Here is an 18364-nt window from a genome sequence, read left to right as displayed (position 1 = left end):
GACAACAAAGAGAATAGATTCTGCCATATGGTAAAAAAAAAAAACACAGATGGTTATGTCAAGAAATGAAAATCTCTGAAAAGACATAGAATAGAACAATTACATTGAAACATTTAAAACAATTCTATCTTTTACACAGCTATGCAACATTTCTAGGGCCTATTTTAGGCCAAACCTACACATATGTATCCACAAAATATTTGTTGGGGATGACTGCTCTTCGTTCTGTGGGATATGGATTTTACTCCAGAACACCAAGGAGGATGGCAGTGAATGTGTTAATACACTGCAGAAATGTCTCAAATGGAGTTTTTCTTTGTCCCGTTGCATTTATTTTGTCACATTGCATGTTGGGACACGTAGTTCTAATATATATTTTTGTTCTGCTTGTCAGGAAAAGTCCAGTCAAATGTCTTTGGCTCTCAATGTCTTTCACTGCTGGAGAAGTTACACATAAAAAGATAGGAATGCTTCTTGTGCAAATTTTATCTGATACTCACAGAGGAACAAACAAGCTTGCTGCAGAGATTCCATTACCCGTCTTGGTAATGTACTCCCTGGAAAGGGTAGATCGATGTTCATCATTTCACACCTCTGCTTGACATTTTAAACTGAAGTAGTGGCAATTTGATTGTCACACGATGCCCTGATGTATGCGAGTTAGAATCTTAACATGATGAAGACAGAAACAATTCACTAATAGGCCACCCAATGACAATTAACATAAATGAGGCCATGCTAAGTATGATATCTATGTGGGAGAGAGCAAACAGATTGTTTATAGCAAATAAACACAACAAATTCCTGTAATCATAAAGAGAAACAGTTACAGAATATCCCTGCTTTGATTTCATTAGCTTAGTAACATTGCTATTGTGTGTTGGCTTGGTGAACTTGTGTTTGTCTTTTTGTTTAGCCTGGTTTCCAACCAGGTAAAGCTGGAAACAACTATTAGTGGATGGACAAGTAGACAAGACATATACACAAGGAATGTAAGTGGAGAATATAGATTTCACATTTTGGAGCGGTGTTATCTATCAGCTCATGGGCCCTCAATATACTTATTAAACAAGTTATCTTGTTTAAAACCAAATTATCTCCAGTTTGAAATTGTGTTTTAGTGGGCTTTGCGTCTACAGATGACTTGAAATCATTGGTTTGTACATATATCCTATTGCAACTTTTTCTAAATACATTCCTTTATCAACAACTGACCAGTTTTCTACCTGCAGCTTTAATCCCGAGGGTTATTTTTGTTGCCCTTTTAATATGACACACAACTGCTCTATGTAAGTAGTGTGCATAGTAGAGTTGTTGTATCCAAGGACCCCAAAAAGCAGTGTATTAGTAAATGTTGAAGGTATCTGTAAAACCAATTACAGTTGTTGGTAATAGCCTTTTAGTTAAAACATAGGACTGTGCAACACCCTTTTTCTTTAGGGAAAAAAATAACAAAATAGGTCTCAGTAGTATTTCTAGGCTGGACAAAATATTACTTAGAAGTTGATAAATACCATGAACTGTAAACAGAAAAACAATCTGTCAGCAAGTGCAGTTGGAAGAGAAATGTACTAATGTAGTAATTAACCTGCACTGACAACAGGGCTACTGCTCCAGCGGGTTGTTCTGTTGTTAATCATTCAAGACCCTTTACATCAGGGGTATTGAACATTCATTCCTCCAGCTACTGTAGAACTACACATCCCAGCATGCCCCTGCCACAGTTTTGCTATTAGGGCATGCTAAAACTGTGGAAGGGCATGGTGGGGATGTGTAGTTCCACAGCAGCTGGTGGGCCGAATGTTGAATACCCCTGATTTACATCAATCATCTAGGCTGTAACTTACATTTCCATGGTCCAAACTACTGACTTGAGGTTTTGTTTGTCACTATGACTGTTGTAACTTGCATTCTGCAGATTGGGGAAGAGATGCTGCAGTGATAATGTGTAGTGTCTGTAGTTTGCTATGCTTGCTGGAAAATCTTGTGTGTATTCTGTGTAATACAGGTTTCCTTTACCTCCATCTTGGCAAAAAGTCTTTTGGAACATAACTGCACATTTTCCCCCTGCTCTCTAATATCCATTTTCCTGTACCTCGTGGAAGAAAATTTAAATGACACCAACAACCTTGGTTATCGGACTTTTAGCAGCCACCGTAATAATAGAAATAAAATGCACACAACAATACAAACGGTGCTTCCAGTCACTCAGTATAGAAGATAAAACATCAGGGTTTGGGAGCTTTTCTTTTTAATTGTTGCTTGCCACCCTGTGTTGAAGTGAAACATTGCCTATCAGTCTTAGTTTAATTAAATGGCCGCCTAGAGAGCAGAGAAACCTTTTGTATGGATGAATACAATACCACCAGTCCCTAAGCCTTACAACTCTATAAAAGTCTGCTATACCAGCACAGTGCAGCTTCATCAGTCTATTGTTTCATTAACACCTGAGGTGGAGCCACAAGAGAGCTATGTGAGAACACCAAGGAACCTATACAGTATATACACTGAGCGCAAAGATCCAGGTTACTTGCAATTACTAAATCTCAGCAACACTGCTTTGCCATTGGAAATCCCCAAGTACTGTATGTTTTCATCATACATTTTGTTTTATGCAGAATGTGCAGCGGTTTCTGCTTTTGAATGGAGACTCTATAAAGCAGTAAATGAATGGTGGTTTATAAACTAAATACTATCAAAGCGACTTTTTTTTTTTTTTTTTTAACATTTTTCTTAACTTTTTTTTTTTTGTTTTCTTAAATGCTTCACAAATATGCTTTTTCACAGACAAAATACCTGACAACATCACAGTCTGAACTGCTTGGACTTAAAGGTCTAATACAAAATCTTCTAAGAATTAAGAACACCAGCAAGGGATAGATGTATGTACCTGTGAGTTTGTGTGTATGCTCACCTCTACAATGTGCCTGATCCAAGATGTGCTAGGAGCTATCTGTTCTCTGAACAGCTCAATGTCCAATCTTCACAGAAAATGCAGGAAAATAAAATTTTCTTTGACAGATTCCCCAAACCCCACCCCCAACCCCTTTTGTCCAACCGTTTTTCCACAGCACAAAACATTGTGTCGTTTTGGTAGCTTGCAGATTCTCTCACAGGAAGAAAGCTGCATATGTTTTTCCCTGTTCCCCCATTCACAACCTTCAAAAACTACTAGTCAATCCCTTATTTTTATATATATTTTGTAATTTTTAGTCATTTCTTAATGAATAAATATTATCCACTGAAAACCTTAAAAAAAGGTGTTTAGACACAGTGTTGTCAATTTGCTTTTGTGTTAACTCCTCTACTTGCCATGAAACTTCCTAGCAGCCAACATCCAAAATATACATACACCTATATGTATGGGTATAGAAATGTATGTATATATGTATATATATATCCAGTACTCCATCTCCTTTCCATGGTGGTAAATGGCAAGTTTAGCAGAAGCTTGTCACTTCTTCACTGCAAATTCCATTATATCGCAGCAAAAAAGGACACGAAACGGCAGCATTGGTTCGCTACGCTAGTTACTTTGTCTTACAACGCAGAAACTTTAACGATGTTGCTTGTACTGTGAATGTTTGAGGTGCGTCCAGGCGGGCTTGCAGGCCTATTCTCACCTTCGGGCGTCAAAGCTGGAGGGGTTGGAATGCTAATAATCGCTGTTGTGATCTGTGCAGATTTGCAGTTTGACCTTAAGCCGTCGTCTGACTTCATGTTCAGGCTGGATCGACTGGAAGACAGAAGATATTTCAGCTGTCGTAAGATTAAAAAAAAACTGAAGATTTAATATTTTCAGAGCATTTCAGCGACTGATGTTTTGTACTTTAAAATATTCACCGCACTTGTCATGTCTCCTTCATACCAACGATTGCTACATTTCAAGAAACCTGGCAAAACTCCTACAATTTAAGGAGTAATGGTGAAGACATTTTTTGCAATGGAAATTGAGTGGAAAGCGTGTTCCCTGTGCCATGTCAGCAATTGTAAATATTACTTTAATGAATATTGCAATCTACTGTACTTGCTGTTTCTCCTTTTTGTTGATTAGACCCTTTTCTTATGTTGTAGCCTTCCACACCATCAGTGCTTTGAGCCTCAGATGAACTCCTGTTGCAGTTTTCGTAACATGAGAAATGTTGAATGTTATTCTACACTATAATCCGAACACGTTTCTGAGGAATCTAAAAGTGTGTGTATTAAACACTCAGATAAGCAAATGTCATGCATAGTAAGTCTGGCAGACTAAAAGTAATCTGTCATTTCATTTATATGGTACCTTAATGCTCTAAGTTCACACCAGCATTAACGTTCTGCACTTAATGTCTCTCCACCACAAGTTAAGCAAATGTGAACAGAAATATAATTGCACCAAAGGAATCTTTCCCTGAAAATGTATGTGAAATGACTGTACAGTAAAAAAAATATTACACTGAAATAATTTAAGGAATATTTTACAAGCTTGAGTGGGACCTGCTTAGAAATGCAGGTATTTAGGGACATTCTAATTTAAATACCACAACCTAAAATGCCAAGTAAGGACAGCCGTGGAGGTTACGGTCTTCTGCTGCAAACAATTCTTCGTTCCACCACAGCAAAGGAGGTGGAGGAGGATGTTTAAAGTCAGTGTTTCCCAAACACATTCTTCAGGGAGCACTAACAGTGCATGGTTTACATTTTTCCTAGTTGGTGCACAGGTGTATTCAGTACTGACTTACACATTTTAAAAGATCCACAGGTGGAACTAATTATTTCACTTGTGATTCTGTGAGGAGACCTGAAAACGTGTACTGTTAGTGCTCCCTGAGGAATGAGTTTGGGAAACATTAAGTTAAGTAGATTGCAATGACATCATAAAGTGGACATTAAAGGTTCTTTTTTTTTCTCCAATTTAATACAAATGTTGGGTACACGCGTAAAGATTTTGTGTCCAACCATCCAACTAGTTGATTGGTTGGAATGAAAATCTGGTAACGTACAGCAATTTGCTCCCAAACGCCAGAAAATGGACAAAAACTGTTGTTAAATGTTTGATCTAAACAATTTGTACAAACTTGTCTGACGACCATTTTCATCTGTTTTCTGCCATTTAGGAGCAAATCATCATCACTTACTCCCATACGTTACCAGATTTTCATTCCAACCAATCAACTAGTTGGATTGTTGGACAGAAAATCTTTAAGTGTGTTCCCAGCCAAAGTCTTTTCTTCTGCAACTTTACCAATCACTCTAAAGAGATAGATGTGCTAACTTTCTAAATCAGCTTTCCTACCTACCACACGAGTGGTTAAGGAAGTCGATGAAATTTGTTTTTTGTGTTGTGATTTAGTATTTTGGGGGATAAGATATATAAACCACATTTCTTTTTGATAATTAATTATGGGGTCTATTTACTAAGCTGTGTTTGGCTGGTACCTTATCACTGTTCACTTTATCGCCTAACACAGCTTAGTAAATAGACCCCTATAAGTTGGGTTAGGAAGGTATCATTTCTTCCATAGTACAGTTTGCACACTTTTTGTTCTGTTGTCTCCTTCCTTTTCCTCCTTCCCACTTTGCGTGGTTTATATTTAACTACATTGGTTTATAATACTAAATATACACATGTAAAGGATTAGGTAGTCACAAATTTAGGTTGGTGCTTTAATTGAAAAAAACAGAAAGGTATTGCCAATAGTTTAGAAATGCAATGCCGTAAAATGAGGGCTTGAGGTACAGCAAGCAAGATAGAATGTTAAATTAGATAAATGTAGAGGAGCACAGAGATGAATGTTAATTTCAAACAACAATTATATTTAAAACTTTTTACTTAATTTTACATTTTCCTTTTCAGAACCATTGTTTTTAGTTCCTGTACAGCATGGCCTGATTGTAATAAATGTCTGATGTCTTCCTGCAAAAAAATGCTTATTCTATTTCTAAATTAATTGTATGTATGTCCCCAATGTTGCGTCCTTGGATGGTATATACTCAGTGACTTGATTGTCACTGTAGTGCCCCTACTCTGAGCGCCAGCCGCTGACTTGAAAAGGGCTGAAAGTGACAGCTGCTTACCTCCCATGTTTTCAATGGGTCTGGTGGGAGGTTGCTGGACAGCACAACTCCCAAGGACAGATGCTACCCCAGCTCCACACTCAGTTAGAAGAGGAGGGTTAGGGCAGCAGACAGAACTCTGGCCCTGCTTGTTACAGTGCTTGGGATATGCTAACAACATATTGTGATATTATGTGTGCAGCCATGGCCAAAAGTTTTAAGAATGACACAAGTATTGGTTTCCACAAAGTTTGCTGCTTCAGTGTTTTTAAACCTTTTTGTCAGACATTACTATGGTATACTGAAGTAAAATTACAAGCATTTCATAAGTGTCAAAGGCTTTTATTGACAATTACATTAAGTTTATGCAGAGTGTCAATATTTGCAGTGTTGACCTTTCTTTTTCAAGACCTCTGCAATTCGCTCTGGCATGCTGTCAATCAACTTCTGGGCCACATACTGACTGATGGCTGCCCATTCTTGCCTAATCAATGCTTGGAGTTTGTCAGAATTTGTGGGTTTTTGTTTGTCCACCCACCTCTTGAGGATTGACCACAAGTTTGCAATGGGATTAAGGTATGGGGAGTTTCCTGGCCATGGACCCAAAATGTCGATGTTTTGTTCCCTGAGCCACTTAGTTATCACTGTTGCCTTATGGCAGGGACTCTTTGTATAAACTTAATGTAATTGTCAATAAAAGCCTTTAATACTTATGAAATGCTTGTAATTTGACTTCAGTATACCATAGTAACATCTGACAAAAAGGTCTAAAAACACTGAAGCAGCAAACTTTGTGAAAACCAATACTTGTATCATTCTCAAAACTTATGGCTGTGACTTGGAAATGTCTAGAAACAGCAACAACTGTATAGTGATTGGCCACACAAGCTCACAGAAGAGAACCATTAACAAATGCGTTGCCACGTTTAGTGTGGAAGAACTTTGCTGATCTGCATAAGGCCCTGTCCTCAATCCCATGGAACACCTTTGGGATGAATTAGAACATCCACTGTGAGCCAGGCCTTATCGCCAAAAATCAGTGCCCAAGTTCACTAATGCATTTATTGGTGGGATGGCTGAATGGTTGCAAATCCTGTTACCAAGTTTTCCAAGATAAAGGCTGTTACAGCAGAAAAGGTGGTAGCTAACTCCATATTAATGCCAATGGTCAAAGAGCACATATATAGGTGTGATGAGCAGGTGTCCACATAATTTTAGCCATGTAGTGTAGTTACTTGTGGTCTACATCTATTGTTTGCCTGTATATCGATATTTATCTGTGGCCTTTTTGAGACTGCATTAACGGTTCTGGGTCTGTGTATTTCTTCTGTTAAAATGATTCTACCAAAAATGCCAGCGTTTTTTTTCTTCATTATATTTTCCCCCTGGCATTTTCAGAGTAATTCAGCAGTGTTTTTGTGCAACTAAATAATTGGGAAAACACAGTTCTGTATATCTACACTTCAGATGTGATTACACACAGACATTTGGCAGCTCAAACCCAGGTGTAATGTGCCTAAGAAAATAATAAGTGCTCTCACACCCTCTTCAGTAAAGCATTCCTTAGCAATTTAAAAACAAAATTCTAATACCAATATTTTGTTTTTAAAACATTTGTTAAATTAAGAATACTCTAATTATACTACCATTTTAGTCACTACGAATTATTGTTTATTAATATCTGTAATATTGTTATCAGCTCTTTAAGCGCACTACAGTGCACCGTCTCTCCTGGGCTCATAGGGCACAGACATCAGTCTATGATCTTTGAAAAGCAGGAGTATTGTCTGTGCTTAGTACATTTTTCCAAACATCTTCTGGATGCCAGAAATCAGATGACACTTAGTTTGGAAAGAAGATTCTTCAAGCAGTTGATCAATAAATACAGTTGTTCTAAGCTGTAATATGCTCTTAAAATTCTACTATATATTACCTTGTGGTTAGTGATGGTTGATCTCCACACTGGATATGAATAGTACTGAGCTCTTGCATGCTGCGCAGCCTCGTAGCTGGTACATTGGAATTGGGGAGATGTGTGGTCTTCTTGTTCCGACGAGAGCAGCAAGATGTGGAGATCCCATGACTAGACAATGATGGGCTGCGGCTGGTTGGGTAGTTCTGCATGGAGCTCTCTCTACAGTTCTGTTCGAACATCTGGTCGTCCATGAACTCATGGTTCTGTGGAAACACAAAGTGTGAATATCTAATACAATATACATACAGATTATTACAATTCCAAAAGTGCAGGTCTTGTATACTTGGGAATCTGCATTTATTTCTATCGCTGTGCCATATAGCACCAACAACATTAAACGTAGGCTTCGGAATTGGCAAAATATAACACTGTGATGAGTTATCACATCTCCTATTTAATACGGTAGTAAATATTACATATCTACTGAAAATAGCAGCTTTGCTTTATACTTGATTTTTGCAAGGAGTTAAGCGAAACATTTTTAAATATTATTGTGCAATTGTGGCCTCTTTTTGCAGTCAGACAATAAGTCTAAAATGTTACAACCCTTAAATGGATTTATGAGATCCAGTCTTGAATAATTTCAGGCCGTATAGAAGAATTATCTGAAATGATTATATATTTGTAAATAGAACCCCATATATATTATTACCTACAAACACCCTTAAGGATGCAATTTAAAATGCCTAAAAACTGCAATAAGCTTTGTCTTTCTTGAGAACACTTTCCTAGTTTTACTGTACTAATACTACTTCTCATTTGTAATAGGACATTCTCAAACGATGGTGGGAAAAAAAATCAAAATTCAGTACATTTTCCTGTGGAGCACTTTACCCCTATAATTTCTGCACGGCAGATTGCTTTAGCGAGACGTTCTTGCCTACTGTGCAGTATTACTGTATAGCATTTACTAGAGAATTGTAATCTATCATTCATACAAATGTTGTGCTCTCTCTCACCAGCTACCCTTTTAAACTTTACTGAATGTAATGCATGGATGAGCAGATTCCCATGTACAGAACCATTCCTAACAAGTTCTTTTTGGGACAAGACAAGACCATAACAATCCAGAGTGGTTTATACAGAAAGCAACTGAAAACCAAGAGTGGGCACTTCACTTTTTTTTTTTTCAAAAAGAAACAATCTCTTTGCATATATTTTAAAAATGTTACCATTCATGGGGGACTCTGCACGGCGGCAACCTGCTTGCTCTGCTAATTTGGGAGTGCACGGACGAAACACAACATTACAGGACCCAATAGCAAAACGAGCATTACTGCATGCACTAGCTCCAACACATGTGCAATAGATTTAGTGCGCAAGCTGCAGGAGGGTAGTTTGGTATGATTCTTCCTCGTTTCTGTGACCTGTAGCAGTCGCACCACCTCCATTTATAGTACTTTGGTCACTAGGTAGTGCCCGGAGATTTGCAGTTTGGGGTACATATGTGCTTCTCTGTTGAGGAAGCTGATGAGATATGTGCACATGATTTGTACAATCCGCTTTCCCAGCACAGACTGCAGATATGCCAAGAGTTAAAATTCTTTAATTGGTTTTTAATTTAAAAAAATATATAATTTTTTTGTGCATGATAACAGAAATGGCAAAATATCCATATCCCAGAGTTTTCAATAAAGAGTGCAAACATTTTTATCCTTCCTACAAACAACAATTTTTTTACAATTTTTTTTGTGAAAATCAATATACGTACAAGCGATAGGTTAGAAGAAAAAAAATCCTGCAAACTTGCCCATTCTTAGTTAAAAACATGTATTGAGAAATAAAATGAATACCTTGATAGTGGATGTTCGTACAGATAACAGGGGATCATCCACAAGATAGGACAATCCCTATAGGATAACATGCCAACAAAAGATAAGAACACGATTGATTTTACATTCCAGCATTCCATTTCTCAGCCCCATCATTCCAAATTGCACATGCAGGGTTTTTAAAGGACAAGGAGACTCTTCAAAATCACAAGTTCTAATCTGATTATAAAAGTTATTTAGTAAACAGCCTTAAATAAGGCAATTGGAAGAACAAATACATGTATCTTAAATTTATCTAAATGCTAATTAAATAAATACTCTATGCAAAATAAAGATGTGTTTTTACATAGTTTGGTGACATGACCTCAGTAATTCTTTGTTGTTTTCCACAAATAACTATTATTTACAATAATCTATATACGTTAATGAATATTTTAATAATGGATGGGAAGTACTTGTGAAAATAAAGAAGTTCCCTTGTACTCCAAAATATACTATTTATTCCCAATACTTTGCATAGTTGAACAAAAGTTCTATTATCGGATTAATGATTGGCTCACTTCTGGTTAGAGATTTTCTTCTCAAATAAAAGGGAAGAATATCAATACGTATGATAGCTGGATTGTGGGTATAAGATAAATCTATTTTGCAATTGATTTCTCTTCAATAACAAGGCCTTGACTTTAAAGACAAGAAGCGTTCAGAAAGGAATTGGCTCAAATCTGAGAAATCTTAAATGGAACACATTTTACTGATCCTCAAAAAACCCCATAAAATTTTTTTTTTTTTTTTGCTGGTGTCGCTAGTGTTTCTGGATGCTTTGTTTTTACAGCCAAGAGAAGCTAATGTCTGCAATATAAATTAAATTGGAAAACTTTATCCCTTGCAAGACTCCTCAAGCACAAGCTTCATGCTTGGTTTCATTTCATCTCTGGCAGTTACATAACATTTGCCCTAAAATTTACAGACAAGTTGAAGAGATTTGTTTATTATCTGCAACATAATGTGGACTTTTTCCATAGACTGGTTGATCAAATCATGGGCTCGATTTATAATCAATAAGCATGCACAGAATTGGAATTTGGATTTGAGCTTCCAGTTTCGATGAAACAAAAATAAAATAAAAAATGTTTCAGTAATTGTTTTCATCCTTTGGGCCGTATTCAGTTAGTTTTGCATCGATGAGAAAGTTTCACCTGCCTGACTCTTCGCCGCCTTCGTGTGTTTTTGACGCAAAACTTATCGTGCGTGCTCCCGATTTACTCCATATTCAAACAGGCGAAAACTGGACCCGGCGAACGTGAAACAGGCGACAAGTGCAGAATGAATTGGTGGAATCGCTCTGTACCCCAAAAAAAGATTACATCAGGCAGGACAATTTATTAGCCCTAATTGAACTAGTTAGGGTACTTAAGTGGTGGTAAATGCTTGCTATTAGTGTCAGTAAAAGTGGTGAAGAATGGCATAAAGCAGGGGGTTTTTTTGGAGCAAAGAAGTAGCTCCATCAAATTTGGGGTGCTTGTAAATGGGTACTACCATATTTTAATGTCTCTAAAGTGTAGTTTTAGAAAAGTGAAATTCCTCTGTCATACAAGCACCTGCAATCCCAAAAACACTTGGCCCCTTCTTAGAGCAACCCCAGAAGCTTATTTTGCTAGTTTTTGAAGTTGTCCCCCCTCTTTTTTTTCATTTTTGCCCCAAAGGCGTTTTTTGGGGTGTTCCTTGAATTTTTTAATTATTTTTTTGGGGTGATTTGTCCATTGGGTGGGGGTTTCCCAACATCTGCACCCCAAAATATAGATTTTACACTTTTTTCACCTGCTATTCTGTGGAGAAAAAAATATCGCCTATTTCAGTGCCTTGACTTTTTGCTTGGTGAATATCACATAATATCACAGCAATTTTGTTCACTCCACTTTTCAGACTGGGCCAAACAAACATAAAAATTGAAGGATTGGATTGAGGGACCACAACTATATATAAAGCTGTAACGTAAGCATACAATGTTATAGTGGAATTCATAAAAAAGTTAGATATGACAAATGGTCTATAAGTTATATACTGAAAGCTAGATAGGTCAGAAGTTAGCACAGCTGGTTTTGGTGGCACCATGCAAACAGGTAAAATTAATTTCTGCCAAAGCTCAGCTAGCATTGTAATGTAATTATATATGATCATTTATGAGAGAAAATAGTTTTTATAATGTAGCTTTTTTTTGGTTATTGTTTATGTGCCTCTGTTTCTCTATACAGCTTTTTTATATCCTGCATGTATCAGATTCTTGAACAGTCTATGAGGAGACTGAGTCTGTGACTAAACGTCAGCTACAAATAGAAACATAGTGAAGTAGAATACCATCAGAACAAATCTAATTATAAAGTAATTCAGTAAATTCCAAAACTAAAATCATATTTGATATTAAAGTATATTATTTTCTTCCATTTAATAATATTTATTGGCACATCACCTCATGTATATTTTTTCCTCCTAAGCACTGCCAATTTCTTTGTTGCCTAAATAGAGATTTTGTTTCTCCTCGGTAGTCGAGTCTCAAACCAGCAGTGAGCCAATTAATAGAAAATATTACATAGCCAATCCTCTAGTATTCTGGCAAGAAATTAGTTCAATGAAAAAAAAATATATATAAAAGAAATAGAAATCAATTTTAGATACACAGGCAAATTCATTCCAATATACCAAATGAGCAAATAACATTTTTGCAACATGAAGCATTTATACAGCATTAACAGTCAATGCCATATAATATAAATGTCACAACTTTAAAACTTTTCAAGTTCACTTCCTTCTATTGATGTTCGACATATCATAACACACATAAAAGATGTGAATGCACTGTACAATATATGTGCACAATATTATTAATGATGAAGTTGAATGTGAGTTGAACAACATGTATTGGGTGGATAGACATTTATCCAGAGGACCTGGATGTATAAGCGACGACAAATTGTTAATGTTAACTATGACCATGGGGTAGATTTAATAAAGTCAGAGTATTTAGAAATGGAGATGTTGCCCATAGCAACCAATCAGATTCTACTTAACATTTAACTTGCACCTTCTAGAACAGGGGTGGGAAACCTTTTTTCTGCTAAGGGCCATTTTGATATATATATAACAATATTCGCGGGTCATGCTCCCTCCATGTGATGTCACACGGGTCGGGGCCACAATTGCCGGTGATTACAGTAGTGCCTTGAGCTTCCTGAGGATGCTCCGGGGAGCTGTAAGGGCAGTGGTGTGATCGTCTGAAGCGTCCTAAGGACACTCCAGGTGGCACTGCTGCATAGATTCTGGCTGCAGGGTTCCATTCTAGGCACCCTGCTAGCCAGATGAGGCTAGCAGAATAAAGCTCCGAGGGCCAGACCAAATGATTCTGAGGGCCTTATACGGGCCCCCGGGACTGAGGTTCCCCATCCCTGTTCTAGAAGATAATAGCTAGAATCTGGTTGCTATGGACAACATCTCCACTTCTAAAAACTCACTTTATTTAATCTACCCCCATGTGTCCTCTTCTAAAATGTGTGGGTGATCCTGCTGGACATTCTCGTACACATTGGATAAAACAAAACTTGTGTGTCTTAAATGGAGAAAGCTGCATCCACTACATGGTGCATACAGATAGTAGCCTATTACTGTAGAGATCATTGATCTCTATGGTAATCCCGTTCACCTCCAGGACAGCATGTTGTATTCTAGTACAGAGGTTGCAGTTACCATAGATACAGATATCCATGATATCTTTAATGGCAGGTATTTCTCACTGTGTTTGTTCCTTGGAGTGTCAGGCAGAAAGACAATACATGTACTTTCAGCTGTGATATTTGCACTTTTAAGGCAAATATAACAGGACTCCCTACTGACAGACAGAAATGATATATATCAATTTGTCGCCAATAAATTGTCCTGCCTGATGTAATATTGAGAATGAAAAGAAGCAGAGAATATCCAGCAGTGCACTGTGTAAAGCAATCTCAATTTAATGAAGGAACAAAAACAAACATTGTTCCACATTTCAGACAATTTTATGTTTATTTTATTTGTTTTATAAGGACATTGTGAAGCCATGCATTCAGAAGCAAAAGAAGCAAGCCTCTGAAATGTATTCTGATAGAATTTTGTCAAGAACTCATTATATAAGCTTAATTAATGTGGGGCTTTTAATTGCTACCTGCAATGGACATCTAGTCCTTGGTTTATATATAGATTTTATCCCTGCATTGGATTTCCTTCTTATTACATATTAACAACAGGGACGCATTACTAGAGTTATGTGTTATCTAGGGATACTAATAGTATTGTAACTCCACTGAGGCAGAGGTAAGGGATGGGATGATATTAATAGGATGATGATATTAACATGGATTTTTAATTAATCAAGCTTTCTATAGCTAGATCAACTCTGAGGTGCCTCCCACTGTAACTTCAAGAATACTGGAAGTCACATAGATGTTATGTGACCACTATATAAGAATACTGGCTGTGTACTTTTGATCATGCAATTTATAGGACTTGAACATTTCTTTTTATCTAGAATAGGGGATAAAATGTTCAGGTACTGAATATATCTGATTATGCTAATATTACTCACATGTATTAAATAATCTACTTTCATTTTTCTGTCACATTTTAATTACACATGTCCATACTTTGTAAATACTATAGTAAGACCACTACATGGGAGTGATCTATTAGCTTGGGACAATAGTCAAAAGCCCTAAATAATTAATGGCTCACTTTACAGTTTGACACATTAGCATTTGATGTACAAAAGTGCACAATTGTGAAATATGGGTCCGAGAAATTTCCTGTTTTGCAGATAATTGTGTCAAAATTTCTGCAATGTATGGGGTTCACCAATTGCTGATTCCGACCAAAGAGTTATCGTAATCTGTAAATCAGGTTGTCCAACATGTTTGATTTCACCGACCAATCAGAGCTGTAGATTGCTAGTGTATAGTAACTATCAGCTGATTTGCCAAACGTTACTAGTAAAATAATGAGCCTTTCATGGATTGGCAGATCTGCTATTTGCTGAAAATGATCTGTGCTGTATGGGTGCATATTGGGGAACTGTGAAATAAGGGGGGAGTAATGAAGAATCGTTGAATTGTTACACCTCAGCTTCATTGCTTACAAAATATTTCCTTATTAGAAGCCTGGGTAAAGAAGCAGCAGTCTTGTAAGCCTACAGTAATTCAGACATGCAAATGAAATGTAAAAAATAATTATGGGCACAGTATGTATAGCTGCTAACATTGGAATATAAATTCCACACATGTTGCTGCTCCGCAGATAAAAGGCATTCCACTTAAATGAATCTAGGAACAGGTACTGATAATTGCTTACACAATACAGAGCTAAGCTACAGTAGCAATACTATACGGGTCATTTTCAGGCAAAAAACTATTCCAGCAATAAGTTTTCCAAATTTAGGACTGCCACTGGGAATTGGCGACAGTGAGCAAGCCAATATTCTGCATGTACAATACCCATACCACCTGTATTTCTTATCTGCAATACTAGTATTTTTATATGAATGTATAAGCCACACATTGATTAGGCTTCCGAACTTCACTGAACAACAAGCCTGTTTATCATGAATCATTTTATTGTGATTCTTTAGACATACCTATTGATTACAGTGCAAGCCAAACAATGGTTTTCTGGATGTATTTAATGTCAAATGTAACTCAATATTACATATCTTGCAGCAGAATACATTGAATAAATAAATAGAATAACACTTTTCCAATTAGATGTACAGTAATTACAAGTGTGATAGTATTACTGTTGAGTATACGTAATTATTACTTTAAGGAAATGTGTAGCAATTGTTGCAAGCCACAGTTAGAAGTCATTGTTCTACTTACAGTTGTCTTTTCCAAACAGTGCAGCAGGTGGTGGTGTTGACTTTCTATCAGTGACGATGATTTTCCAATGTGTGGTTCTTCCTCAGTGGAGCCCTAAACAGACATCGCTTGGCATTAATGCACTTAATAAACTCAGTGACAAAGGTCTGAAGATATTTTTGTGTTATGTAAATGGGATTGTCCAAATAGAAGTTACAGTTTGGCAAAATATACGTGATAATCTTTCCATTGTAATCCCCTTTTTAACTGGTTCCTTCCTCTAGTAATAAAACATACATTTTGAAAAGAACATACCAAATAACAAATATAATACAGCACAAATGCAGTATGCATGCTTACCTTAGCGAATGAATACAGGACCTGATTCAGATTTGAGAATAGAGTAAAGCCGGGTACACACTAGACGATATGTTCGATTCGGCCAGATCAGATGACATATCGGGCACATCGTCTAGTGCAGAGGTTCTCAAACTCAGTTCTCAGGACCCCACACAGGTCACGTTTTCCAGGTCACCCAGCAGGTGCACAGGTGTAGTCATTACTCACTGACACACTTTAAAAGTTCCACAGGTTGTTATAATTATTTAACTTTTGATTCTGTGAAGAGGCCTGGAAAACATGCACTGTGTGGGGTCCTGAGGACAGAGTTTGAGAACCTGTGGTCTAGTGTGTACCCGTTCTGTTGCTGCATGCAGGTCCGATGGGCGACATCGTTAACAAGGGCCATGCTGCCAAATGCAGCATGGTCGCTGCCGGCATCAGCAAGTGAGTATGCACTTGCCGATGCTGGACCCCGCCGGGTCCCGTCGCTTATGAGGCCGGTACACACTAGACATCATAGAGTGTGTACCAGCCTTAAGAAAGAGCAAGTAACTGTATGTCTTGGTAAAACCATGCTGCACTGCAGCTGGGGCAGATGTAACATGTGCAGAGAGATTTAGATTTGGGAGGGGTGTGTCCAAACTAAAATCTTACCTGCAGTGTAATAATAAAGCTGTCCAGCATTTGTGGGCTACATGCAAAGGCAGCCAGTATTTACCCCACATGCAAAAAAATGTATGTGTTTGCATCCTTTGCATTGCTATATGGTTTGTCCAGGTACACAGTTACAGTACTTGCTCCAGCTTACTGTATTCCCAAATCTAAATCAGGCCCATAGTTAGAGGACTTAGGGCCTGATTCAGAGCCGTTCGTAAGCGGCCGCTCATTCGCTCCGAGCGATGTTTGCCCAACTGCGCATGCGTACGGATCGTAATACGCATGCGCGAACCAGTCAGTGCAGCTGAAAATCGTTTGTTCGCTAAATAGCGAATGCCTGCTAATATGAGACAGGAGGAGGCGTATGTGGGTGGTAACAGGGGAAGGTGCTTGAAAATGGGGAGTGGAGATCCGAACGCAGGCGTGCTTAAAGGTCAAAACGGGCATTTTATGGGTGTGCATAATTAATACAGGAGCGTCATTGACCATGTCACTGGGTTATTTTATAGCCAGAACTGCTCGCAAATTTGTGGTAGCAAAAACCAACCACAAGAATAGCGAGCAGTTCATACGCTGGTCGATGTACTCGATTAATCTAATAAATAGCGAACATGACGTAGGATGCGAGCGGCCAGGGGGCGTATTTTTCCAAAAAACGACCGCAAGTTTGGTTCGCTCGTTCAGACATAGAGGCGTGAACAGACCGCAAAGAGCGAACGGTTCATTTGAATAGCCACCCCTATTTTCTGGACGAGCGAGCGCTAAATGCGTCTGGCTCTGAACCAGGCCCTTAATTCCACTACTGTTTCAGATGTGTTTTAACACACACATACATTTATTTAACGGAGTATGAAACTAAAAACCATTATTTGTAGCATTACTTGACTCACTGGCATTTGTTTGTGTTGCATTTTGGTAGTGTTTTTCAAAATGGCAGTGTATACATTTACTATGAATGCCTACACTGATTATTTTTTAATAGTAGAAAACTGCATGTATAACTTGTTAAAACACATGGCAAAAGCAAATGATTTTCACATATCTCATGTTAACAAAAAAAACAAGAAACATGCAGTGTGAGTATGTTACCTTATGTATGGTAGTTGCTTTTTTCATTGTGGCATACCATATTTTGATAACTATTGTATTTTATGGACCTAATTTAAGCACCTTTTGCTCCTGCTTGATCTGTCAATGCACAATATCAGCTATCACTCCCTTTATAATGGCGTAATACATATCCATAATTTGGCCATGGGATACCAGATTGCATATTATCTTCTATATGACTGTATACTTGCATATTAACAGATGTTGGGCATCATTGTCTTTAATTAAACACGGTTATGGCTTTCACGGAAGAGCTGATGAATAATAATGTAAAGGTTAGTGTGATTGTAGTTATATTTTAGGGCTGCACATTTTACAGAAAACTATTGGGAATGTAAACAATGGCAGAAGGGATTGTTTTCATGATTCTTTAACTCATTATTAGTGACATGTCCTTTATTTAAGACCACAACTCACTAGTGATGTGTCCAAACTGTTAAGAACAGGCTGCAGTTCATTATAATGGCACCATCATTAAATACATCCTGAGTAGTCGGAAACAGTACAGTAGACAGGATTCCCTCTCCAGCCTGCACTGATAGGTTGTATTCTCCCTGAATGAAGGCACAGGCTGAAAGGGTTGTTGCCAGGAGCGCTAT

The 18364-nt window shown here is 37.6% G+C and overlaps 1 protein-coding gene across 2 annotated transcripts in view; it reads right to left on the bottom strand.

Annotated features, from left to right (window-relative positions):
• Positions 1-309: 309 nt before the first annotated feature.
• The window catches only part of KCND3 (potassium voltage-gated channel subfamily D member 3), a 489764-nt gene continuing 471709 nt past the window's right edge, over positions 310-18364 (bottom strand). Inside the window, exons 6-9 of one of the 2 annotated variants that reach the window (XM_088475420.1) lie at positions 15678-15770; positions 9805-9861; positions 7970-8214; positions 310-3736 (exon numbers count right to left, since the gene is read on the bottom strand). In XM_088475420.1, coding sequence (XP_088331546.1) covers positions 3541-3736; positions 7970-8214; positions 9805-9861; positions 15678-15770 — 591 coding nt within the window. In that variant the 3' untranslated portion in view covers positions 310-3540. The remainder of the gene's footprint in view (positions 3737-7969; positions 8215-9804; positions 9862-15677; positions 15771-18364) is intronic. The other variant, XM_088475421.1, reaches the window with a different exon arrangement.

This window comes from Taudactylus pleione, unplaced genomic scaffold (assembly GCF_031769625.1).
Source record: "Taudactylus pleione unplaced genomic scaffold, aTauple2 ptg000172l, whole genome shotgun sequence".
Lineage (NCBI taxonomy): Eukaryota > Metazoa > Chordata > Amphibia > Anura > Myobatrachidae > Taudactylus > Taudactylus pleione.
The sequence above is the reverse complement of the archived record's forward strand: the minus strand, read 5'-3'. Positions and strand labels throughout refer to the sequence as shown.